The sequence below is a fragment of the Bombus affinis genome, chromosome 8 (assembly GCF_024516045.1).
Source record: "Bombus affinis isolate iyBomAffi1 chromosome 8, iyBomAffi1.2, whole genome shotgun sequence".
NCBI classification, from domain to species: Eukaryota; Metazoa; Arthropoda; class Insecta; order Hymenoptera; family Apidae; genus Bombus; species Bombus affinis.
In genome coordinates, this window is record NC_066351.1 from 6951452 (window position 1) to 6978274 (window position 26823).

The 26823-nt window shown below is 35.6% G+C and overlaps 4 protein-coding genes and 1 long non-coding RNA gene across 13 annotated transcripts in view; 2 read left to right on the plus strand and 3 right to left on the minus strand.

The window, feature by feature from the left end:
* The window catches only part of LOC126919911 (uncharacterized), a 23320-nt gene extending 19533 nt beyond the window's left edge, over positions 1-3787 (minus strand). Inside the window, exon 1 of the long non-coding RNA XR_007711820.1 lies at positions 3644-3787. This is a non-coding gene — a long non-coding RNA (uncharacterized LOC126919911). The remainder of the gene's footprint in view (positions 1-3643) is intronic.
* LOC126919846 (mucin-3A-like) overlaps positions 1-7550 on the plus strand; it is a 23030-nt gene extending 15480 nt beyond the window's left edge. For all 3 annotated transcript variants that reach the window (XM_050729466.1, XM_050729467.1, XM_050729468.1), the window contains one exon: positions 629-7550. In XM_050729466.1, the coding sequence (XP_050585423.1) occupies positions 629-5137 (4509 nt within the window). In that variant the 3' untranslated portion in view covers positions 5138-7550. The remainder of the gene's footprint in view (positions 1-628) is intronic.
* On the minus strand, positions 7252-25072 carry LOC126919874 (serine protease snake-like). Of its 2 annotated transcripts, none has more exons than XM_050729532.1 (5): positions 24974-25072; positions 12378-12578; positions 9934-10175; positions 9099-9400; positions 7252-8672 (listed from the first exon to the last, which is right to left on the minus strand). In XM_050729532.1, exons 2-5 carry the CDS (start codon positions 12559-12561, stop codon positions 8282-8284), a joined length of 1119 nt encoding a protein of 372 aa, XP_050585489.1. In that variant the 5' UTR covers positions 12562-12578; positions 24974-25072; the 3' UTR covers positions 7252-8281. The 2 variants fall into 2 exon arrangements, with proteins under 2 accessions (XP_050585489.1, XP_050585488.1); XM_050729531.1 differs by lacking the exon at positions 24974-25072 and adding an exon at positions 13626-13822.
* LOC126919855 (inositol 1,4,5-triphosphate receptor associated 2-like) lies at positions 16877-26646 on the plus strand. Of its 5 annotated transcripts, none has more exons than XM_050729491.1 (13): positions 16877-17155; positions 20239-21064; positions 22204-22402; positions 22503-22855; positions 23850-24049; positions 24445-24472; positions 24569-24709; positions 24993-25222; positions 25423-25534; positions 25661-25723; positions 25819-25925; positions 26022-26249; positions 26398-26646. In XM_050729491.1, exons 2-13 carry the CDS (start codon positions 20498-20500, stop codon positions 26522-26524), a joined length of 2355 nt encoding a protein of 784 aa, XP_050585448.1. In that variant the 5' UTR covers positions 16877-17155; positions 20239-20497; the 3' UTR covers positions 26525-26646. The 5 variants fall into 5 exon arrangements, with proteins under 5 accessions (XP_050585448.1, XP_050585450.1, XP_050585449.1 ...); XM_050729493.1 differs by having other exon boundaries at positions 25819-25895; XM_050729492.1 differs by having other exon boundaries at positions 16878-17155; positions 25819-25895; positions 26019-26249.
* LOC126919862 (TAF5-like RNA polymerase II p300/CBP-associated factor-associated factor 65 kDa subunit 5L) overlaps positions 26637-26823 on the minus strand; it is a 3061-nt gene continuing 2874 nt past the window's right edge. For both annotated transcript variants that reach the window (XM_050729506.1, XM_050729507.1), the window contains exon 10: positions 26637-26811. In XM_050729506.1, coding sequence (XP_050585463.1) covers positions 26679-26811 — 133 coding nt within the window. In that variant the 3' untranslated portion in view covers positions 26637-26678. The remainder of the gene's footprint in view (positions 26812-26823) is intronic.

The following is a 26823-nucleotide window of genomic DNA, read 5'->3' on the forward strand; positions in this document are numbered from 1 at the left end:
GAAACTTTCTCCTAAAAATTACCTTTACCAATAACGTCAAACTGTTCGAAGTTAAAAAAAAAAAATAAGAAAAGATTACGAAATAGACAACCAAGTAAAAAAACATTTTTTAAATGAAGGAAGTTTAATTAAAAGTGTCGACGACCTTAAATACGTTTAAAATAGAATAAAAATTCAAAACGAGAGATAATAATGACGTATGATTATGTTTGGTAATGAAATGAGTCAGGCAGCTGACGCGGCTATGAGATACAAGATATTGTACATTACGAATATATATAATTATGTATTGTGTGTCAATGTATGCTCTTTTTGACGAATAGATAATTGCAGAAACTGGGTTTTTCACTTTCATTATTGTAGACTGCTTATTTCTGGAAAACCTAACGATTTAAGAAAATGACGTGTTATAATTGTCATCGTAGTTCGTTTGATATGGCCTTCATATTAAATTTTATTTCTTAAAAGAGAGATTAAGAAAATTGTTAGTTCTTATATTCTCATTGATATTCTCATATTTTTTGGCCGCCGAACTACACAGACTCCGTTGATATAAATGATTCCGTAATGGTACACGACGAACAAAAATTAAGCAATGAATTATCACGATGAACATTTCTCTGTTCAGGTATTCCATATCTGCGACAACGGGCGAAAAATCTCATTTCTTTGTCCGAACGGCACCATCTTTCAACAATCGCAGCTAATTTGCGATTGGTGGTTCAAGGTGGACTGTAGCAAATCCACGGAACTGTACGAGCAAAGTAGCGAGCAGTTATTTGAAGAAGAACGAAGACGGGCCGAGTCCCGAAAATCGAAATTAGACTATCCACAGTCGGTCGAATCAGGCGCGCAACAAGACTATTACGACGTTCAGAATCTCAGTTACGATGGTAAGCAGAACGGAAGGATTAAACCGTATGAAGAGCCTCCGCAAGAAAATCAGGTGCAACCAAACAGAGAAAGGATCAAGTCCTCGCGACACTTTGACTCTGGCAACAATTTCAGTCAAGAATCAAACTCACAAAGAGACGGTAACCAGCTGTTTGGTGGCAATGGATTTCACTCGAACAATCAACCTTCCAACTTGAAACAGCAACTCAATCAATTTACAAGGAACACCGACGAAGGGAACGTGAATAGATATTCGACGACCAGTCAAGATTATCATAATGCCCCGAAAAAAGCTCAAAATTACTACGTTACGAACAGAAACTCGAATAGTCAACGTGATGACAAAGGAGCTCTGAAAAGATTGAAGTTTAAAGGTCTGAACAGGAGCAACTCTACTTCTTCGCAAAGGGTCACGCCAGCTTATACAGAGTCAACTACATTCAGAGGAAGTAATACAAGCCCCGTGAAGGAGTCTCAGCAATTTGCAGAAAGCGCAGCGTTCGTTGGCAATCGTGGGAATCGGTTCAACGAAAACACTGGAAACACGCACCAGTATTACTATCAATTGTACATTAATCGTGATTCTACTACGAGAAATTCTATTTATGATTCGACCACGTGGAGACGGGATAATGAAAACGACGTATCCACGCAGAGGAACGATTATCCGTCATTTACAGACACGACGTCTACTTATTATGAGACGACGACGCAGTATTCGACGGTCACTACTACTCCTCCGTGTAACGACGAGATTACCACCGAAAGTAGTCTTCTAACGAATCCATCTACTTATTCTGATACTCAACCGATCACCGAATCGCTTCTGTTTGCTAATAGCAACTACGAGTATCGTGGAAACGCGAAAACTATAGGGACTAACGTTCGAAGCAGCTTCGTTGACAAGAATTATTACGATGGTAACGATAATAGGGATAATAATAGAGCAACTATCGGGAACACAGGAACAGTTCCTTCTACGACTCGTTCCTACGTGACCACAGATGTCTATCGTCAAAACACTATAACACCGAGTTCTTCGCAGCAGAGATATACAAGCTACTTTTCTCTCACACCAACTGCATCCTTCCGTAGCAGCAATTTTGGACGCAGCACAGAGAGACCAGCGGCTCGAACCACGATCGATAACCAGTCTAATAGGTTAAACAACGATTCTATACCGACTAGCAAGAACCCCTTCACGGTATCTCCAGGCTATCGACAAAATTTGATCAGCACAACCACAGAGAAACCTTTTAGGAGCACTCTGGCTTATCAACAGAACACCGTGACCGAGAAGGATCTGAGTCCTTACGATAGAAGTTTCACGTACAAACAGGGTAAAGTGATGTCTACACTAGGTCCTTATATTCCGTTTACAAGAAACTACGCGTACAGTTCTAGCAGTACCACTTCAAAACCAACTCCATATACTCCCACGGTGCCCACTTATACGACGACTTATACCTCTCCGAGAACTCTGATACCAAAACTGAAATATCCTACTCCGACGTCGTCGAGTAAGATTAGGTCGAATGCAGCGCGATTTTCCGAAAGAGAGCACGCGTTGAGTATGCTACACTCTTTGAAGAATCTTGAGCACAGTGTACCTAGTTTGTCGGAAACGTTGAAAGAAAACGAGAGGGCGTCGAACGTTTCCGTCCCTCCAGCTCCTTCGACGTTACACTCTCTGGCTCTTTATTTCTCTACAGCCACAGAGAACTTTGATTCGAACGAAACTACGGATTCCTCTATAAATATAGAGTCTGCAGAAGATGTGGAGGAATCAGCACTTTCGAAGAAGAGTAATGGAACGGTCCAAGTGCCGACCAGTATTCTAACTAGGCACACTATCGATTCGTACACGGAATTATTTAAATTGAACGAAGAGGTGGAGACGAATAATGTGACTACGGAAGATCGTCTGGACAATTCTAGTGGTTACAGAGAGGATTATAATGATGATTTAGAGCTCCAACAAAGCGGAGGGTCCTTGGATGATCTTCGAAAGACTAACAGTACTAGACTTCGAGAGTTGGCTCAAGTGTTCACACACGCTCTGTCCGCCTATTTATTGGATCCAGAATCGTTTAAGAAGGTATTAACGGAGATCAGACCGACCGAGCCATCCAAAACTACGGAAGAAAATGATTTATGGAGCACTACTACTCCCTATCTGATCGAAGATAACACTTCCCCGACCAGAGAAAGAGACGAAGTTCTGGATTTCTCCGATGATGGTAACGATATAAGACAGAAATTAACTACCATTTATCCTACCACCTTTGAACCACCAACCACTACGACCCAAGAGAGCGTTTACGATACTTTTAGCACATCAGCAAGCACTTACTACACTACTCCCAAAGTATTTTCTCAAGACGGGTTTGAGTATAGTACCAACTTGATATCGTTGAGTCCTGTGACTGGCACGTATTTCGAGACTTCCGTTCCTCCGACAGAGAGCACGTACACTTTAGAACCAAACAGTACACCGTATGATTCGAGCGGATTCTACAATCAGAATAACGAGGTGGACAAAGGAAACGCCGAGTCAACGGTGACAAATAGCTACGTTTCGTCTGATGAGACTGGGAATCAAAACCGCGTTGGGGGTTTCCAGAATAACAGCGTCACGACTGTCACGGAATCACTCGACAAATTATTCGCCAGCACTCCCATAAGCGACAATTACGTTGTTTCACCGACACCTCCCTCTCCGTCCGTGTTCGTGCACATGGTTACTTACAATTGGAACAAAAAGTCGACGAGTAAGAAACCGGAACAACAATTGAATCCTCCGTTTTTCGACGATCATCCAGAGGCGATTCGAAAGGATAATGATAAAATTCTCGGGTCGTTGAAGCATGAAAGTTATTCTAGCACACCTATGTCCACGCATAGCGTTCGATCGACTACTTTTGATTCAACCACGAGTTACGAAACCTCTACAAATCAGCCTCATAAAATTCCCCGTCACAAGTCGTTATTAGCCGAACCGAAACCAATTGAAATTTCCCTGCCTACGTTACGAAGCAGTTACATGAAGTTTAGAAATCTTTACAATCGCGTGGACGAACATAATATCGAGACAACAGAGAAACCTATAACAACCACAGCTGTTGTTACTGAACTAACAACCTCCACTACAAATATCATAGATACTACGCCTTGCGCAAATGACGATTCTAACGATTCTTTCGAGTCCGTAGATCAGAAGGAAGATTCAAAGATATTAGACAATGACCACTGGACTTCGTCTCCAGCTGTTACTCATTTATGGGAGACTTCGGTGTTCGTCGACCCTCAGAGAATTAATCACGATTTAGAGTCAGACCTTGACTCCACTGTTACAACAGGAACGTTTAGCGTCACTGATAGTCGAGAAAGAGTAGATTATGAAAACACGCCTTCTCTAGGTGAAGATGTATCGAGTAGTTCAGACGAGTCATTGCTTAGCGAAGAAGATGTCCTGTTTCCATCGCAGAGATTGTCCAGGGATAAAGATTCGCCTACGACATTTTCTCTGCTTCCAACATCGTTTACTTCGTCAACAGCTGAAAACACCGCGACACCGAAGCCAATGATAACCACACGCAGCAGTATCACGACGACCATAACGTCTTCTATCACGTCGACGAAGTCTTTGCCTCATGATACCCTGGTAACTTCTTTATTGCCTTATACAGTGGCGACGACTAAGTTAAATGGAACAGAGAACGAAATTGCTGAGAAATTGTTCGGCAAATTAAACGATTCGAGTACTAACACGTTGATGAGGGTGATGAAACAGGCGGATAACAACGAGACTGTTCGACAACTCGTTCTACTTTTAATACGACACTGCAGCGATCCAGCGAATAAAACGTTGCAACGTGAAAGGGAAGAATTGCTAAACGCGTTGCTTAGATTGCCCGTGAACGAATTTTCGTCGGAGGAATCGAAGAACGCGGTGGCCGGAATTAATCAGCTTAGTCTGCCTGCTGTTAGATCGATTAATTACGCAAAAAGTACCTCGACCGCTCCATTAGTCACGGATCCACCGGTGACTACATTTAGGAGTAGAAAGAGCCGCAAGTTTCGAACAACTACGGAAAATTCGGCGAGCATCGTGAGACGATCGGAGAAGACCGCGACGTTGGATGAAAATAATTCTTTGCAGGAGGACGAGACTGTTGCGTCGGATAACAGGGCGCTGGAACTTCTCAGATCGTTGTACACGATAGCTACCAAATGGGGGTGAAAATTCAACAGCTGAGATTTAAGTTGCAAGGATCGTTTAGCGTCGACAGGCTCTGAAGATTAGAAATCCCTTCCGAAACGTGTCTTTTTGAGAAAACAGAAACTACTTTTTCGTATTACTATAGTTTGTATTGGATGAATCGATGAGGTTCAAGATGAAGACGATATGCTAGAGTTTGTTGATTGATTTTATAGACAGACTATCAATTAACTTGTATTGCCTAATCGTATTACAAATCAATTTTCTTTCTTTGCTAGTGTAATGTTATATGTCGAATAACTTTTGTTCAGAGGATTTTTCAAATTGATTAGAAAATTAAATTGCATTGATACGAGAGTGGAAGGTGTCTATGGGTGATGGGAATGCAACACGTACGTAGTTAATACGACGGAAATATCTTTCCTTTCAATTTTCTATACGCACGAAACTCTTTACTGTTAAAAAGTTAAGCTTTGTTCAGATTGGTCAAATTGCATGAATTCGAGCAATTTAAATTTGTGTAACTCGTTACCTCTTTACCAGCGTGTAATTTACTCGAATTGAAATATTTTTATAATTTTCTATGTTTATTCTCATCAGCCGACTCGATTTGAAATAATCTGAAGCATCTTTATGCCACACGAATATGAAATTCTGATTAATCGTTTCCACGGTACTTTAAATAAAATTGACTTTAGATTATACCTCGAATTAAAAGCTTCGTACGAAACCAGCAAGTATCTTAATATTTATGAACAAGAGTGTAATTACTTCCTTTTTATTCTTATTTTCTAATAAAAATATTCTACCTAGTGTTAGGTGTTCCCTTCGAATTAGGTTACTCGAGCTCAAGCGGCTTGAATTCACGTAACTTGACTAATGTGGACGAAGCTTTACGGTGTTAGTGATCGACGAAACGACTCCCGATTAATTTCATTTGAATCACGCGTCGCGGACGAACGAGTCCGCGGGAATAATGAAATTCTTTGGAACTCGTTCGTTAGGTTGTAAATTAAAATACATATATACAATTGCACCTGATCGTTAACAGTATTACATCGCGTACAAGTACACTGTATTATAATCGTTGTACACCCTACGTTGAATAAATAAGAATTTCGATGTTCTATAATAGATTTAACGATTTACCTTTATGAGAAATACGAACTGTACATCTATATCTGTGCTGAAATGGTTTCAATGGTTTGCGAAATTTTAAATCATTAAGGACCAACGTTGCGTCAACGTACTTTCAATTATTCTAACGAATTTATATCACAGAATTCTATTTTTTAACACAGCAATTACGAAAGAGCATTCCAAAGACTTGCAAAATATTTTCTTTGTATAGTATTTCTTCTTCTATCTAGATCCTACATTTTGATAAAGTTTGAAGAAGTTGAAATATTACACGATAATGCTAGGAATTATCTCCTTTCTAAGTCATGAAGATTGATTTCATCTCTCTAATTTACATAATGGACTTTTGTCAAGTATTTGCACACCTAACTCATAGAAAATTTTTATGAATATATTATGTGTTATAACAAACTTTATCTTTTATTAGCATTATAATAAGACACGATTATCATAATTATAGTAGTAAAATATACCTTCAAATGTAAATAAAAGTTACAGGATGTTTATTGCAGATACATGTTTACTAAAAATATTAGCATACAGTATGACTAGTTGCCTAAAACATATAATTAGCACTAAAAATATTTGCTGTAAATATCTTGTAACTTGTACGTAAATTTTCAGACTTTCGTTTCAAACTTCACCAATGTGATCACGATAGCTGTATCACATCGCCTATACTTCATACACGATTTTTCACATAACGCACATGATACATTCAGAAAAAGTTTTTATAAATATTCAAACATCTTCACACGCCATTGTACCTTGATAAAACAATCTTTATTAATGCTTTGTAATAATCCTACATTTCGCTTGGTCCTTAATGTATTAATCACTTGGAGGAAAATGTGGAAACTTATATCGTAAACTTAGATTACATGGAATCGCTTTGAATCTTGGTGCTGGTATATTTCTTTGCATCTGGATATCTTAAAGAGTAACGACTTTAAAGATACGAGGCCCTTGTTAGACGTATTTAACCGTTCACAGTATTCGTCTAAAATATTTTTATTTCGTTTAGACAGCATTTTTTCTTTCTTTGCATTTTTTACAAAAAGTATACAATCAATACATCTTACGTTTATCCGCCAATAACTGTTTCTACTTTATTCCAAGATCGCGTACGCTCGGTTTTAATAACTGTACTTCGCTTCGAAGAGTATTCGAATCGACGCTTATCACATAATTACCGGCCAATAATTCGAGCTGGTCCGGTAGATATTATCGACATTATGTAAAATAACATTTGTACAGGATGTGAATAAATAAAAGAGGGTTTTGTTAATGTTTACCCCCTATCGTTCTTTCCTTCTCGATGACACACATTGGATATACTAGAAATTTAGGGGTTCGGACACTTAATTAAAGTTCATCTTTGAAGCTTGAAGATATAATTCATAAATTTCTCTACCAGACAGAGGTATGATTCGAGGTAAGCAATATTTGAATTACTTTCAACAATTTAATATTACGACATTGATTTAAGTTATCCGTAAAATTAGCTTCAAAATCAAATTCAAAGACGATTTTGATAACACGAGATTAATTTACGACTTTAAAACTGTTTGCTTAAGAAATGGGAAACGTAACTTAGCTCGTGTTCCTGCCCTGCGGTCTTCAATTACCAACTTTTCTATTTACTAAAAAGTTTCGATATTTTGTAGACTATTCAGTTACTAAATTTCCTTTACGAATCGCTATACAATTTATTAACCCTGCTGCGGCTCTTTAATTTTCCACCTACGAATCTCGCTGTATTTTCAATCCGAAAAGAGGGATTTTAACGTTTTGAGAAAACCTTTAACGTAAGTGAAAATGTTACAAAAAAATCGCACATAACAATAAGAAATTTTCGGATATGACGCGGCAGATGCAGCAGATCATTTAAGGTATCACGCACGATTAAATTGGATGGAAAATCGGAAAAATGGAACTGATCATATACATCATTGTCTCCGTAACATAATCCAATTCTACTACGCGAATGTCCTCCAGGTATGTATAACACGTATAAGGCATGTTTCAGTGGGACGTGTACGTGATGTTAAAGATAGGATTAATAAATGACAGGTTTATGACAGGTTCACTCTTGTTACTCGGTGCTTTCGGGACAGCTTTGTTGTTCTCGTTGTTTCTTATCCACACCTGCTCCTCGATCCAATCTAAATAAGGATATACCGCCGTATAGACGCCGGGTTTGGAGCCACCACAAGCTTGTCCGAAAGCCGTAATTCCAACTACTTTAACGCCTTGCTGGCTGAATAGTAAGAGTGGACCTCCGCTATCTCCTAGACAGGCATCTGCTCCCCTCGTGAGATTCGTGTCTACAGCACAAATCATGCTGTCGTCGATGCCATTGGGTAATTTTGGAAATCCTACGTAGTCTTTAGTACATTCTTCTCTATCCACGAGTCTGTAATTTCGAACGAGTTAAGACATTTTGGTGCTTCTCTCGGGCTGAAGATTTTTTAACACCCTAGAGAATTATAATCTGAATTTTAGAAATTATATGACTGATGATGTAGTAATAATAATAATAGTAATAAAATAATTAATAATATATATAATTTATAATAAAATATAATAATAAAATAATTTAGCGACAGAATTTAAATTACGACGACGAACGGGAGAAGACGCTTTAAACTTAGCTGCGTCACATTTCCTACAGGTTTCATCAACGATTCAAAATACGAATATGTAAAAATGTCATTTTAAAAGAAATAACATCGAAGCGGAAAACTTTGAAAACAACATTAAATTTTATAGCTCGAAAAAATCTCGAAATTCTAGAAATTGTGCTTTGGCGATTACGGTTAAAATAATAAATTTATGATACCTGAGAGCGGGTGTCCTTCTCAAATTGATGGAGTTTGGCTCTATACTGCTAAAGTCTGTAGCACCCCAACCAATCACTATTAAAGACATTTTCGGTGTCATACTCAATGTATTTAAGAATTGGGTTTGGAGGCAGACAGGATAAACCGCACTGGAAAGTAGTACTTTTGTTTTCAACTTCAGAATGGCAACATCATTATAATTCACACTCCGTTTATACTTCGGATGAGATATTATGTCACTTATCGGGATTCGCTGCACGTTTGCCGCGATATTTACTATGCTTTCGTTTCCTACTCGTACCTGGAACAATGAATAAAAGTTCATTAAAGAAACCCGTTAACGTTATCTAACTTTAATTCGTAAGATAATAATCTTATCTTTCTTTCTTTCAAGAGAAATATTTACATACGTTGTAGGGAAGTTACTTGTTACAGAACATATACAGAAACATTGCGCGAATTACATTAAATTTTGCTGCTTAAGAAACAAAATAAACGTAATCGATGGTAATATACGTGCAATTTAAAATTTTCTTTAATCATATATCGTCGAATCTTTCCCTGATCATGAAGGGAAGAAAGCACGGTTGATTTCAATTTCTCGTTCTGATGGACACGCATTAACTTATTTCACAACAATGCAATAACATATTTTACGTTAAAATAGTAAATGAAATAATGTTTAAAAAAGATAGACAGATACATGATATGTAAATTTTAAATCACACGATATCGTATATTAACAAATAGTAGCAAAGTCGTACAACAAGAACGAAGATAGATAAAGGAGTACAGGTTTTTATTATTTTCAAAGAATCATACAAACATACTCACTTCGACTGGAACTTTTTCGTTTATATTATTCACACAGTGTGCTGCTGTTAACACATGTTCAATAGAGATCAAACTACCTCCGCATTCGTAAGTGATAGATGCTGAATTTTCGGAAGAGTCCTCGTTAACATATCCTAAAGCGACTGCATATGGGAATTCTCCAGGTTTAGCCTCGACTCCGCCGTATATGTGAAAAGATAGATCGTACAATTGCGAGCTCTGCTCATTGTATTCTTGGCAAGCTAAAAATTAAATGCATTACGATAAAAATTTCGATAAAAACTTTTTAATCCTCTTGCGCAATAATTTACCAAATAAGCGACAAGTCAAATCACAGATTAATACAGAATTATAACTTCTCTAATTTACTTGTAAAATTTCATTCGTTTTATCGTCAAACATATTAATCTATTTGTAACTCGATAATACTGGCAACTTGTAACTTGCGACACGGTATTATTATTGATCTTGTTGTTATTTCTGTATTTAGAGGTAGGATCACAATAGCTATTATTTTATTCTTTGGATACATCTATCACGCCGTTCTGAGCCGAAAAACCTTTATTGCATTTTCTTACATGGACTAGGAATAAAAACAAAAGAATATCTTAAACCTATCGATTAAATCTATTGATTATATCTAAAACTATAACTACTCTAGTTACTATTTATTGTAACTAGAGCATCTACATATGGATGGCAAGCGCGAACTCACGTTGTCATTTTCAATAGATCTCAATATCATTATTGAAATTTTAACTGGGTTAACAATGTTAGCTGCATTATACAATAGAGCCGTGGTAATAAATCCGGCAAAATACGTTTCGAGAAGATTAATATGCGTTTAACAACGGTTGTAAGAAAAAGAAAATTTCCAAAATGAAGGTACGTATTCTTTTTGGTAGTACGTCTACTTAATTTTACGCATTGCGCATAAATCCTGGACCAAGAGGAAGGTTAACCATTTAAATTTTAAATAGAGTATGCAAATCAACTTCGTAGTAGGTGATTTATACGCATATGATTGCGATATTTTATCAAGGAATTTCTTTCTGACGTATCTTTATGCATTTCGTGTTTCATTTCAGATTCAGATAAAATGCATGCAATTTGATATGTTAAGATAGTAAATTTGTATTATAATCTATTCCACGCTTCTCGTTCAACGTAATTAAAAATTTATGATATTATTTTATAAAATCAAAATTTTATAAAAGCAATTTATTTTATAAAAGCAATAAATTACGTACACCGCATCTCGTAAATATAAAACCACCCTGAAATTTTCAATTCTTATACAGATACGAGGTACAGGAATACAACGTGACAAAAGACTAGAAGTATACGAAAATGAATAGTTAAACTTAGGAAAGTTATTGTTATTATTTCATTATACAGTATGCTGAGTTAAATATTTACGTAGTAAGATGAAAATTTCGAACAGAATTTTTACGCTGGTTTTATAATTATGAGATAAAACTAAACTGCTTCTTTTTAACCGTTTTTCTTTCTTTCAATAAATATTATAATCTAATCTTTTGTAATAAGAAAAATTGTTTCTCAATACGATATAAAATATAGCATGCTTTGTTTCTTATCACATTAACGTACGAAGACCATACAGGAAAAATATAATCAATCGAGCCTTTTGTTTTTCGTAGAGAGGCAATCTTTTTTTTAATTCAATATGCTTCGAACCAAACCGATATTACCAAGTCTTACCTTATTATTTCGTATATACGTACGTTTTCACTACTCTTATGAACATTCCAAAATATTAAAAAGGTGCATGAGATTAAGTTGTATCATTACCCTTTTATAACAGTTCCTTTTATCGTTACTTTTCAGACAGCTCACTTCTTTTTAACTACTAGAATTATGTTATACTCCTAGTACAACTGTTTCTGATATTTCCATATGCTCGATCATTGATGATGTTCTACAGACTTCGATCTACTACATACGCGTACTTTTCACACATGCAAGCGATTGTTTCTAACACGGGCGTAAATTTTTTTATACTGTCCGACCAAAAATTACTTTCAGATTGTGAATCTTCCGATCTTCCTAGATCTCTAAAAATATCTGTGAAGTGTAAACTTCCTACGCAGATTTTTAATGAAAAGAAATTGTCGAAAACTAATTTTCATAAGATCAATTTACTACGTCGAAATAGGTTTTATAGTTCGATTATAATATAAACACGTGGAAGTTTCAGAGACGGACTCGTTATTTACGATACAAATTAACAAATTTAAAGGAGCAATGGTGTAACAGGACCTTTAATTACGAGTGATAGAATCTAATTTGTGGAAACTATGGAAAAAGTTAACTATTAATACAAAAATCTGTATAGCCCCGAAGAAAATACATGCTTTGTGGAAAGAGTGATTACGCGCAAAGTACTTTAACCATAGAAAATTATATAATCCAAAGAGCCATACCAACATCAGCTGGACGAGGCGATATCTTCCTCGTGATATTTATGGGACAACAAACGATCTCGATGTCCTTAACGAATCCACATCTTCCCGAAGAAGTCGTATGTCTTCTACCTTCTATTACTTCCTGTAACCTGAAGGGACAGTCGGGCAATTTCCTACATACACCTGGATTACCTTGTTCCATCGTGCACTGACTTCCTTCTGCGAAGAACAAAGAGAAACCGAAGGTAATATTGCTTTTACTCATCGTGTAAGATCCTGTTAGTCTTGTTAACGAGGCAGAATTTCAAGTTTGTATTTAACTCGGCCTCTTCGCGCAAACAATTTAATAAACGTTACTCCACATGATCGGTACGAAGTTGCCCGCTAAGAAAGGCTTGACTTTACAATACATAAGAGTGACGTCATAAAAGTACACAAAACGTCTCTGCAATAAGTAAGTGCAGTTGCTCGCGAAATTATTTGAACGCGTGTCATAGAACATTTATCTGTATATATTATCTACGTTATGCAAAAAGTTTTGTATAATGCGCGACACGATACAACTATCGCGATAACGCTGGTAAAGTTTGAGGCAAGCCTGAAAATTTATATGAAAGCTGCGATATATTTATTACAAACATACATTTCACAAAGATCACGAAATTGTTTAAACAGTGAATTGTCCATTTTACCGATAAGCATTATGGTATCGCTTTTAACGCTAATTATGTTTGCGATAAACATCTTGTACGTTATACTTTCTTTCGTGTACATTTTCGAATTGCTTTCAAAGCTTGCCATAATAATCATGATATCTAGTCGGTTTACAAAAATGTGATATAATAAGGGTCCAAACACTTTCGCGAGTCGCTGTAAAATAAATACGTATTTCGTTCGCGTCGTGCAATACAAAATTCGCGTAGATCACTATGTTCGTGTTCGTAATACGACGATATAGGTTTTATTGGGACGAAAATGTTCCCCCACGGTACATCATAATTCCGGTCGTGACGAAGACAAAGTTGAAAAATTCAAAACGTAGAAATATTCCTACTTTTTCTTTTTCTCTCTCTAGAAAATCCGAGTTGAGTGGGCGGAGACATAACAACTCTACCGTCTTTCGTGATCACAGTTTTAAACACTTTTTGAAGCGAGATGATCATGAATTTTTAAATCGTTCGACGAGAAGACGATTACGACGAGAAGAGAAAAAACACAGACACAGACATAAATTACACATGGACAAGGGATAGATATTTTATTTACCATAGAGTTCTGCTTTGATCGCGAATGCTAAGACGAGGAGTAGGAAGAACAAGGCATTCGATCGAACGATGCTGCACATTTCTGTAATAACGTACACAAAACTGACACGGCGATGAGAAGTGAAACAAACGATGCCGATAAACCAATCCGCGTGGCGTACGGTTCAAGACTAAACTGATGATCAAGCAAGCACGAGTGATGCCATGAATCAGATAGAAGGGAAAGACTCGAAGAAAGATTCACGCCCATATGTTTTGGTCTTCCTGGTGGGAAGAACAGGAATAGAGGAAATGACAAAATTAAAAAATCAATGATGAATAGGCGGCAATGTTGCGATGTGATTTACAGCGATTAACGTATTACGTATTGAATGTTAGATGCCTCTTTATGGACGTCGCGAACCGGATTTGAACAATGTAATTAACGTTACACGCGGTAATTTACGATTCTTTATTTTAATATTGTTTTATAGTTGCTAATATTTAATTTAATATTGCTTTTCCTTCCAAAATTCAATGATTCCTCAATGACGCTGTAACAACAAATTGCCAATTACCTCGGGACGATGTTATTTGGTACAAAGATAAAGCGATCTTGCAGGCAGAGACCTATTTGGAATTATGTCATGACGAAAGTATATTGAGATTGAGATTGATGGTTATTTGAGAAGACACGTCGATAATACGTAGTTGACATTAATTTAACAATGATTCTTGACGTACTGTTAATTACAATAATTGGGGTACAGTTAACGATCACGCAACAATTAATCGCAGTTAAGATAAAAATTCTTACATAATATTAAGTCAGTGAAAACTAACGGACGCTCACAATAGATCTTGACGCAGCCATCGAACAAAATATTATTTTTTTACGTTTGAAAAGCATAGTTATTGTATAAACATGACAATAACGCGACACTTTTCTTTGTCGTTGGTTCAAGGACCTCCGTCACAAAGCTACCTGAATGATACCTTATCGTTCGCTTCCATTTCGTTCAAAAGTTTATATAGAAACCAACGTTTCGAATGTTACATGATGATACTTATTATTATTAGATAATACTTATTGTATTAGATAATAAAAATTGTGTTCATTTATAATGAAAATTTAATTGACCTACATCTGAATGATTTTGTTCCAGTCAGAACGAAATATATTCCGTGAAGTAAATTTTATCGAAAAAATAATAGTTTCTGTATGAAGAAACTAATAATAATAATAATATATTTATTGCATCGAGACTTAACGTTTACAGTGGTGTGTGAAAGTTTCTGGCATAAATTTTGCACTTTATATTCCAAAAGCGATATCTGAGAAATGTTTACTTACCAAAGGGTATAAGTACAACTTAAACAAAATGATAAAACAAATAAACCGTTATACGGTTATATAATATTAGTTAAAATTCTTTAAAATATCATTTTTGAAATATAAACGGGAATCTTTTATATGTTCTGAATTCGAAATAATTTCTTAATGACTCACTTATATATATTATGTATACCTAAGATTATATATATTTATATTCCACTCTATATATATATACCTAAGATTATATATATTTATATTCGACTTTAAATAAGCCGATAGCTGAAGAATTTTGTTCGTGTCAAATTAAAATGTACTCGGTAAAATATGTTTTATCGAGAAAATAAAACGAACGAAAAAATGAGAAACCCGCGCGCAGAATGCAAAGTTGGGTCATCGTTGGATGACCGTGAATGATAAGCATTTATTTCTGTAACAAAAGCTCGTATACGTAAATGAAGAATTTCAGACAAGTTTTCCTGCTTCTTATCCGAATTTTCTTTTTTCCTCGATGTTAAACCCGTGAGAATAATTAGATCTATGATATATTATTAGTCATCAAAGATACATAGAAATCATATATGCAATGGCTTGCATTGCTAGTTTGTTCCTTATTCAGTCACCTAGATTTTATTTCCTAGTAAACTTATTCACGTTCGTTTACATTAAACAGAAAACCGCGAAATTACACGGGTATTTACTCGCAGGGTTTCCCATAAAAATAGAACTTGGGGGTTCACACATGTACGACATTGGCCTGAATACCTTCCCCGAAATGCACTCGCATAAAAATAACCGTGTTTCCTTGAGATCGTATTAAAAATCATAATCGTACGTGTATCACGATGAAGTTGCAACTTAGACTCTCCACTTTGTTTCCTTATAAGAAATTCACGTTAATGCTACAATTATTCTGATCTTTATGGCCTCGTGTTGATTTTTCAAGAAAATTTCTGATTAAGTTTTACACGTACGTCATAGAACCCATAAATATCAGCCACTGCATTCATAACGATAGGAAAAACGATTTTCTCGTATTAACAAATGAGCATCGTCTCTTTATAGATTACTAACATATAGCGCGTAACGATGATAAAACGTACATGCAGCTGAATGAATGAAAGGGCTCCATAATCGAGCAAATCAAAAACGAAATTAATGAATAACTGGAAACCGATATCCAGGACAAAAGGAAGGAAGAAAATATCCAGTTACCAGCTTTGATATTCTCTGTCGTATGAAATGTATTTTTTATAGCATACTGTAGTATGTAATCGAAATGAATGGAAATCTGTCTATATTTAGAAACACGCAGTAATTCCCAATTATACTATTTTACATGAGTTATCTAATATTGCGTTAATGCATGTGACTATCGCAATTATAAAACAAAACAAAAATAAAATAGAATTGCCTTCTGATTCATTTCACCATTTCTATCCTAATTACTCTATTTGCAGTGTTCCCAATTATTATCGATCGTAAATTTCACTGATCGCTATCTGATTCTATGTTAGAATAAAATAGAGTAAATTCAAAATACAAAATAATAAACGCCAGTACTTATGGAACGAGATGATGGCATTAATACTTCCTACATCTTCAATAAGCAATAAAAAAACTAACACTAGTACTGTAATCGTATCAAAGGCGATTTATGCTTCATACAAATTACCAGAATGCTTGAACAGATATCGTTTGTGATTCCCCGGCTGCGTCTAGACGCGTGTTATAATGTACGCGTGTACAATAATGCACATATACCTACCGAATACGTTTCGAAAGCATTTAAATCCGGATGAAAAAAGTATGAAAACGGGAAAGAGATACGAAGGAGGAAAACGGCAGTGGAAGAGGTGAGAAAAAGAGACAAAAACCGGTATAAAGGAGGAAAAAGAGGGAAGAAGTTCGAAAGGCGAGGATAGAGCCTGTCGGAGAGAGGATGGTAGAGCGAGAAAGAGAACAGTTTTACACGCGTTCGCATTCAGTGTGGCTGCGGCGTTCGTGCCAGTCGTATTCCGTTGCTTGTTTTCAGCTTTTATTACTCTATTTCACATATATGACCCTGTTGTTGCTGATTTAAACGAGAATGAACGACACGAAGCACGCAAAACCTGACTTCCGTCACCATTTTTCTCTATAAGGGACACGGCGAACGAACGATGCGCTCAGATGTAGAAACACGTGAATCTCCAAGTCGTTTAAAATCGCAACATTAGGTAAGAGAAGCTTTATTTTATAATGATGTTAATTTTATTAACCGCCGTTCTACGTATTCTGCCATTACGCCGACCTGTTTGATAAAAATGTCCCATCCAATTAAAATTAAATTTTAAAACTAAGAGTATCCGAAGTTTATTATTCCCTATTTGCCATCTTCGTTTCGCGTTATTCGATTAAAAATAATTAGTCGTTATTTCGCAACAGCGTGTATAACGCGACTTCACTTAAGAGATAAGAAAACAAAGTCTTCAAAGTCTGTGGACATTTCCTGTTACAAATGGTATTTTGATATTTGCTTGCAAATCTTGAATCGCATGCGCTTTTCGATAAAATCTTCGGCGTATTAATAGCGTACAAAGTATAAAATTGTAGATGAATTTTTACGATATGAATTATTCGTAAGCAAACGTAATATCCGTCTTATGATTTTTAAGCGAACGGTGCATCTTGAAAAATGGGAAAGTAAACCAGCTACAAAGCTACTAAGGAACTAACTTCAATATTCACCAAACCGAGTAATCCGCTGTCTAAAATAGATACGAGCGCAAAATACTCGATGCAATAAGTAATTTCGTAATGTTGTCTCAGTTAGAATTACTAAATTTAATTTTTCCGCTTTGCTTTCATTAATACAGCTTATTGGGGTAAATTAAGGCTGTAAGCTCGCATTCGGAAGAAATGTAGTTTAGTATACTTTTACTCTCAATATCTTGTGAACGCGATTCTCGTCGAAGGCAAATGGAAAGAATACGGAATTTCCCGCGCCCCTCGGATCAGATAAATCGGTACTGGTGAAAGTTACGCAAAATCTCGTTCAATTAGATAGCCCGGACGGAATAATATACATTTTCAAATATTCTTATGACTATTTAAAAATCGTTTGTTCTAGCTACTGTCTCCTATCCAAATTCTCGCGACGATGCACACGACGCGCGACTAATTTCCGTGCGCGTGAAATCGTAGAAATATTTAATGTTATTATATATAATTGGATCTTTTCTCCATCTCAGTATCACGGTCAAGCTAGAGTGAACTTGTACCTTGTACTTAGGTAATACTACAGTGATAAATATGAAAAGTGACGTAATCTGATTAACTTAAATCAACCATAAACGATGGACGGTCTAACCAGTAATATTAAAAGAATTAGACTTTTGATAAAAAATATCGTTGACACTATGAACTGTACGTTTCAGACATTTACATTTGATATAAATTAAACGTTTTATTTTCTAGCTATTTTATTACGAATCTATAATTTCATTGGCATCGCTATGATCTTATTCGCATCCCTTTCTAACTTATTTATATCATAATATAATTACGATATAATAATCACGAATCTTTTCTATGATACTGAATGAAATAATAAAAATATTTGTCGGAATTGCCCAACCAATGTAACGAATAGGTGTTTTGATACTTATATCTGGCAGTTTACATCTACGAAATTCTAGGAAGATTGAACGCATCTTATATACAACTCATCCGTTAAAGTTTTCAACAAATATATCGATGTCAAACGGAGTGGTTTCTAAGCAAATAGTAACTGATGGCGAATATTGTGTCGCACGCGTGCATTCACGATGGACATTTGCGATTGCAATTAAGACTTGTTGAACTATATAGATTACTGCTCGCGAGTACCCAGATATTTTAGTTGATTTGAAGCACGGTAGATAAATAAATAGCTTGTAGAATTAACAAACAGTAAATTGTAATTATACGTTTAAAAATTGTCCAACAGTATATTAATATCCAATATATCTATTGATTTTCGTCCAATCATTTTTAAGTATCGCTGCTTGCATATTAACAGGAATGGTCCTTTTATAAGCTTAGAAGAATTTTTTTATTTTATCTGTGTTTTGCAACTAATAGACAGTCCGGGGGTAAAGAAATTTCTGAAATTTGTTTTGTTATAAATCTTGTTGAAAAATCCGTAACTTATTTGATTCTTATCGTCAGAGGTGCCAGTATCCCGTTGCATATTCACTAGTCTCTTTAAAATCACTTTTCCAATGTCATAATGATGAAGTATCAATAACGGAAATGAAATCCTCATTTACCAACATACAATTCTTTTATTCGCATCGTTGACTGTACCAATATCGACGGTATGTTTATCAGTTGCGACTCCTAATTCAAAGATTAAAGAATCGGAACTTTGTCAAGTACCAAGATAATTCTGTAAGATCTGACAAACTTTGTTATTGCACATAAACTTTTGAAGACAATATTCAATACAATATTAATACAAATTACGCAATACAAATTAGACAATACTAATTTTGTAATTAAGATACTCGATCCGTCTTTGGAATTAGAACGTATTCCGTCAGAATTGAACAAATACGCAAAATACTTTTGAACAGCGATCTAAATCGGCGAGCTACATACACATGCACGTACGTATGTCTTAATGAGCTGACGCGTAGGAGTTGCGGGCACATGTGGATGTTTAACGCGCTGCTTTAACATTAGTCCATCCAGTGGCAAGGACAAGCCAATTTATTGCTTCAATGGTATGATCACCGCGCTAAATTGGATAAATCGGTGACGGTTCTAATTAACGTACAGGCCTAATGTATGCAAACTGTTTATATCGGCAGGAGGAAAAGGCAACTGTAAAACGGACCGCGCGTTCCCATCCTCGTTGATTAAAATGTTCTGGTTCATTTGACGCGCGGGTCGCTACACTCTTTACTCGTTGGCATTGATACGCCGCTCGGTATTACGCAATAATCTCCTTAGCACCGTGCTGTTAACTGTGTTACAACTTTCCGTGGGTGTTTCGCGAACTTGCCCGCACTGGGAATTGAATATCATACTATAACCGCGTCTCTTGCGTATGCTGATTTCTCATGGTTCTACAATGCAGATAGATTATTCTAATTGTAAGATAATTCAAAAATATTCCAATGTGTGTGTTCATATCTTTCCTTATAATTTAAATAATAATAATAATAACGATATATCTGTGCTTGATCGAGGTTTAATGGCTAATACGATCTTTAGACTTAACTCATTAAGAACCCAACATTGCGGCAACGCATCTGATTCTGTAATTTCTTTTCAGTGAATTCACATTATCGAATCCCACTAAATTCATCGTAATCGTGAAAAATAATCGCAACAATTTGCTGAGTATCTCGTTCGTGAAACGAATCTCCATAAAGATATTCGCATAAGAATCCATTAATCTAATTGCAATATACAAATATGATACTAGAGAATTGTGATTTAAATAGATAAGAAAAAAGTGAAACGTCCAAAAGGAATAGCGATATCACGGTGAAGAGCCGTTAAAACAACCCGTGGAAATTAAAAACCATCAAATGGACGAATCCACGAGTGATAATGAGAAACAGCCTCGATCACAAGAAATGGACGCAGATCAAAAGCAACGAACCTCTATAAAGGCGACAAATTATATGACATCGAACGACACTGACCTATCGAAAATTCCAAAACGAAAATTGTCTGTATTTTATCGATCGTTCGACATGATCGCGCAGGTCGATCAAGAGAAGGAGAAACAGACGCTGGATTTTCGAAGAACGTCAAGCAGCCCGTCCGTACAAATCGAAAGAACTCGAGAGGACGCTGATTCGAAGAATGGTCAGATCGATCAACCAGCGAGTTTGCAGGAAAGACACTTCGTCGATGATTATCGTTCGTTGAACGAGAACGGGAAGTTTTTGAGCTGCTCCTCACCGAGTCGGCTCAGCGAAAAGCCCTCGTCGAATAACGAGCAAGTTTCGAAAGCTGGATCATTATCTCCGATAGGGTTCAAGCTGCCACAAGTTCTAGAGGACACGATCGTCGATAATTACGCCACAATTACCGAGACGTCAATCGGGAAACACTATAAGTTGAATAACAATGGGAATTACGAGTACAAAGTAAGCCGTAACAAAAACTCGTAACAAAAACGATCCTTGGCTATGTTTATCTTTCTTTATAAAAGCAAAAGAATATCTCAACGTCTTCGATCTATCAACTAGGGCAGACGAGACTAGCTCGTCATTGAGATCGTAATCTTTCAGTCTTAATAATATCTTTATCTAGGGAGCCGTACTTCTTTATATATGTTTGATTTTATGTTTAAGATAAAACGTATAAAACGCTTCGCATTCGTATTTGCAAGAATTGAAATCGATGTGACTGAAATCGACCCTGCTGCGGACCTCGAATTTACTAGACAAAAGAAATTTTTAACGTTTTTGAAGAAAACATTTAACGTAGAACAACGTTAGATATATGTCCGGTTAAAAGACAATCCATTTAACAAATTAATTTTTCTTCGATATGTTACAATGGATAAATAGAATATAGAAGAAAGTGTTATTATATAAAAGATTGGAAAACTTAATAAGGACCGTGATTGTTATGAGTCTCCCGATTTAACTCTTAATGGTTCCTGTTGGTATTTTCCCTTGGAGGATATTTCAGTCGGACTGTTTTCATGGCAAACTGATTCTCTGATACGATTTGCGAGTCGAATTAATTTCGTAGAACTTCGCTGAATCTACTGCATCGAAAATATTTTTCTTAGGATTATTCCGGTCGCAATAAAGAACGAACTCATTCGGAAATGAATCGTCTTTTAAATACTTCTGCGCGGTGGTTTCCTGATATATCTCTTTTATTTGATCATACGTATTTGTTTGTTGATTTTATACAATTGAAAATGCTCGAACGTTAAATCTTCTAAAACTCTTACATATTATCATATTATAGTAATGGAATAAAGACTCCTTACGAATGATCTATAGTTAAGGGTTATAACGCAACGTGTACAGAATTCCAAAATTGTATCGCTTTCACATATCATCTAGAAACCGAAAAAAAGAAGGAAAAGGAACAAAACCTTGGCCCAATTTCCAGCATCATCGTGTATTCCACAGAACTATGTTATATATATTACATGATTTATCAGACAGCTAAACCGAGTCTAGTCTAAAGTTAGAACCCACCAGTGGACCGTTAAGAGTTAAAAATAATCTTCTTACTCTTAATGATTGTTGTCTTTCGATCACAGGTCGCCGACGAAAATGCCGTGATCAATTCGCGCCAAACCAATTCGTCACCCAACCTAACCAATACTATTCGATCATTCGCGAAAGAAAAAGTTGGAAACGCTGAAACGAACAGCTCTGCTGCCAATGGAACGGCCGAGCCGCAACATGGAAATTCACCGCAAACGCGTTCAGCATGTTCGCGAGCCATCACGTGCACCGGTAAATCGCAGAAAATCTATACACAGCTCGATCAAGTTAAAAAACCTAAAAATACAATAAGATGTATATTGTTGGAGATCTATTTCTCTCTGATTCGCAGATCTGGTTAAGATCAAAGATTCGGAGTATCCCCGCTCGTTTGTGAACGCGTCGGGTGCCCGTCGTCTTGGGAAATATACATCAGTCGATGCCGAAATGTCGAGTCACGAGGATAGCTCGATGGGTTCCGATAGCGAGGACGATTCGATCGAACGGACCGTGCACGCCACGATATGTACGCGAAACGAGACAAAGAATGAGAGGTCACGATCGAAAAGTAACAGCCCGTTGTCACAAACCTTATCGTCTATCTCGATTGGTGAACAGTCCAGGAAATTCAACTTAAGAGAAATCCATGATCAAAAAGTGGCGGAGGATGTTGAGGAACTTTGTCCGGAACGAGTGGAGAGACAAGTTGGTAATCCTTTTAAAATATCACTTGTTCTTTTTATTCCTATAGAAAGTATACTTGTTTTCCGCAAAAATATCGAAACGTATATTACTGGTGACAAGCATTAAGACACCTGCTGATGAATTGAACGCTATCATCATTTTTATTTTCTGGTTACTTTATCATAGATCATTCCCATCTTGTTATACATTTGTATAATTTATTTATTTTATGCTATAATTGTAATATAGTAATTAATTGATTTTATGGCGTAAAATACTAAATGAAATAAAGTTAAGTTTTCAATAAATATAACGAATAGGTGTCCTAATGCATACGGTGGTTACACGAAATATGTATAATCACAGAATATGTATTTAGATCCTGTTATGTAATTATAAAGGTTCGATATTATGAAAATAAGATGCAAAAACTGATAAAAAGTCATTTTGTAGGAAAACGAAGGTATTTACTTCACATGCAAATACTTACAATGTATATACCTGCAATATAGGTAGATTGAATATTATTCTTAATTATCTCTCGAAACGTATTAAAAATGCTCGTAGTTATTTCTTCGAAATGAATGATTTACCGCTAGACGGTTCCGATCTTAGAATATAATCTAATCTGCGAGAAAAAAAGGAAGAAAAATTGATAAACTGCGCTGGCATTTGCGATGGAGACCTTCGGCATTGCCAGACGTTTGAAATATTGTGTATGTATGTACCTTGAGTCGTAGCTGTACCACATGGTCGCATTACATCTGGCGATCTATTCCGTTCGATAGGAAAAATAATATTTGTTCTAGAAGCAAAACGCGAAGCACATATAACAGTTCGGGAAATTCGAAATAAAGCGTACGGACGCTTTTACTGAAATTCCCTTTCGATTTCGCGCATTGAGATATTTATAGAGAAACCGAAAAACGCTGAAAACTCGGTATCTGTTTAAGAAACGAAATGATATTCTTCGCGAATATATGTGTGTGTATCGTTTGATATCGTTTGCCACTAGAAACTTTTTGCCGTAAGGAGATCTCTGTCGGAAGGCGACTGCGAACGATACCATCGTACGAAACGTCGTTGCAGATGCGTCAAAGAAGAGGAATCGCTCGATGAAGAACAAGAGAAATTTCCAGCTTTTCCTAGCTTCAATGACACTAGGTTACAAATCATGGGATTATCGTGCTCCAATGATATAGACAGTGTATACAGGTACACATGAGTCAAAGTACTATCTTTTTAATTTATTCCAATGTATATTCTCTATCCGAAAACTACAGGGGAAACATACGTACGTCACATTTCACCTTTTTCACGTGGATGGAATTTTAAAATCCACTATCTCGTCAACCATTTACATGCTACTAAAATAGTTTCTTCATTGAATATGAAATTATCAAATATTGAATATTCTATTTACTTAAATATGGGACTCGTCTTGAAAAAAAGATTAAATCATTAGAAATCCTTTCATCAATGATTTGCTGACTCGATTGCATTCGGTCGAAGATAAGCGCGAATGCCCAACTGTTTTCGTTAAACGATAGCGTATATGCATTTTCAGATCTGAATTAATTCTATCTCTTTTTCCTCTTTGTTTGTTACAGGGAAAATATACCAGAGAACGAGCTCGAGGTTAATAAGTTATCAGATATACGTAACATTACGAAATTAACGAGTGTACATTTAGTTTTATTCTGTGTAAATATCGACCCGCTTTCTTAATTTCAGCGCAAATATATTGCATTTTCGATAGGACTTAGTACGGATAGGATCACTCTGCATAAGAGGATAGCATTATCGCTTCGTCAACGAGATCAATCGGAACGAAACTTTATGAATGAAATTCAAAAGATGCAAGAAGATATAAACGTAAATATAATTTATTACCTTCTTCCATCTTTAACTCATCGCTGTTGTTCATGAATCGATCTCTTGTCAATTTCTCCAAATATCAATTATACCAATTATAAAAATATATAAATATATATTTTTGAAAAAACTAATTTGTCATTGCAATAAATTAATACAGCCAATTCATAAAAACTCAGAAAGCGTTAATATCGAAACCGTTTTACAATTTTTGAAAGAATTTTATATATTCAGAGACTATTAATCATTATTATTATTATTTACCTGTTATTTTCCGTTAAAGGGTCTGTGTCCACTTTGCACGGATCAAGAGTCGATAGACAAAATAGAAAACGTCCGTCACCAGTTAGACATGATAGCACGCTCGGCCCATAGAGTTTCTTGCGCCGCTGAAACACTCGGAGCAGTGTACCAGGAGCATAGAATCTCTCGAGCAATCTTCATAGGTGACAAGTATTTGCAGTTATTGCGAACCAGATGCGAAAATCTGGCAGCAGATATCGCAGAAGTCAAGTAAGCATATTTCTCAAAACTTCCTTTTGTTTATTTATTTCATTGTGTTTCTCGCAATATTCATAAATTAAATTGGTATTCTTCTCATTCTGAAAAATAAAATATAATGATAATTAGTTGTTAGAAATTATCTGCCATAAAAAATAATTTTCTTTCTTTTCAAGGCGATTTAATAATATTTAAAAATTATAATTTTTCAGACAAATATTGTTGAAGAACAATATCATGATAGAAGAAACTACTGGAGAGGTGGGAGATGATTTACCTAAACTTAGATACAGAAATGGATTACCCTGCAATAATCGAACAATGGTTTGAAAATTAGTAATGTATTAGACAAGATACAATATATTGCGTTGTATATGCGCGAAATTGTAGATTTATCAACAGAATATGTTCGCTATTAATTAATTCTTTTTTAACTAATTTGATTTACAGATGACTAGGAGAAGAGCGAGCATCGCTACAATTTCGCGACCCTTGAATGCACAGGATATAAAGGCAATACTTTCCGTCATATTATTATATCTTTTGTGTAAAAATTACAAGAAAAAGCTACAGTTAAATAGAGAAATTTTTTCTTTTTTTAAATTCAGGAAACTCCTAGGCAACGTAACTCTGTTTCCGGAAGAGTTAACTTAAGACGGCCATCGTTATGCTTCGAAACGCAGAGGTGGGAAAACGAAAAATTAAACCGAACGGAGTTTGTACTATTTTCTTATTCCGCTGTCTAACAATAATATAACATATTTAAAACGATAAGAAAAATAAATGAAATGATATTTCCATATTTTAGCAGCACAAATAGTGTCGTGGAATTACGTGACATTTTTGAACACACTGAGCCGCGGAGAAATTCCATTGAAGAAAATAACAATCTCTTAAGAAACGACCAAAGTAATAACATTAGTAGTATGAATTGTAACATAGCCGGTAATACAAGGGATAAAGATCGATCAATTATTAAACAAAATTCTTTCTTGGAATCAAGTGTAACTAAAACTGTTGAGAAGCAGATAAAATCATGGTAATTACTCATTTAATAAAAAATGGTATATAATTAAATAAAATACAGAAACCTATTAGTTAATATTAAATATCTAAAATTATAATGAAATATAAGAAAGCGAACCTTTCAAAAAATACTTAACGTTTGCTAAACGTTTTGTTTTCAGTATACGAACAACTGAGCCGTTACGAATAACTAGAAATATCGAAACATGGCGGTCGATATTATGGTTTACATTTATCTTCTTTCTCGGATTTTATGCCAAACAAATTACTTCAACATTTGTTACATAATATATTAAATGGTTTTAATAGTAAGATTTAGCGTTTTTGTGTTATGGTGTTGCAGTATTAAATATATATTTCCCCGTGTAATAACACTTACAAGGAATAATAAAAGACGGGATTTACAAATATATCGTATTTAATATTCTTTTCTTTCCGTATATTACAAATTGTCCACTGTTCCAATGCACACGAGCGAATTATTTTTATTGTAATAACGTAAAGAAAGGATACTCGAGCAATAAGTTGAGAATATTTGTGGTGATTCTGTTTCAGGTACTAGACTTGATGAATTGCTGTAAAACAGT

What these genes read in the sequence shown, in the direction of transcription:
- LOC126919855 (XM_050729488.1), top strand. Translation starts at nt 20,498, where the DNA reads ATGGACGAATCCACGAGTGATAATGAGAAACAGCCTCGATCACAAGAA. An exon ending in AGATGCAAGAAGATATAAAC is followed by an intron (nt 24,710 to 24,992) that starts GTAAATATAATT and finishes TTTCCGTTAAAG; the next exon opens with GGTCTGTGTCCACTTTGCAC. An exon ending in GCAGATATCGCAGAAGTCAA is followed by an intron (nt 25,223 to 25,422) that starts GTAAGCATATTT and finishes ATAATTTTTCAG; the next exon opens with ACAAATATTGTTGAAGAACA.
- LOC126919874 (XM_050729531.1), bottom strand. Translation starts at nt 13,704, where the DNA reads ATGTGCAGCATCGTTCGATCGAATGCCTTGTTCTTCCTACTCCTCGTC. An exon ending in ACGAAAAAGTTCCAGTCGAA is followed by an intron (nt 9,401 to 9,933) that starts GTGAGTATGTTT and finishes TCATTGTTCCAG; the next exon opens with GTACGAGTAGGAAACGAAAG. An exon ending in AGAAGGACACCCGCTCTCAG is followed by an intron (nt 8,673 to 9,098) that starts GTATCATAAATT and finishes TCGAAATTACAG; the next exon opens with ACTCGTGGATAGAGAAGAAT.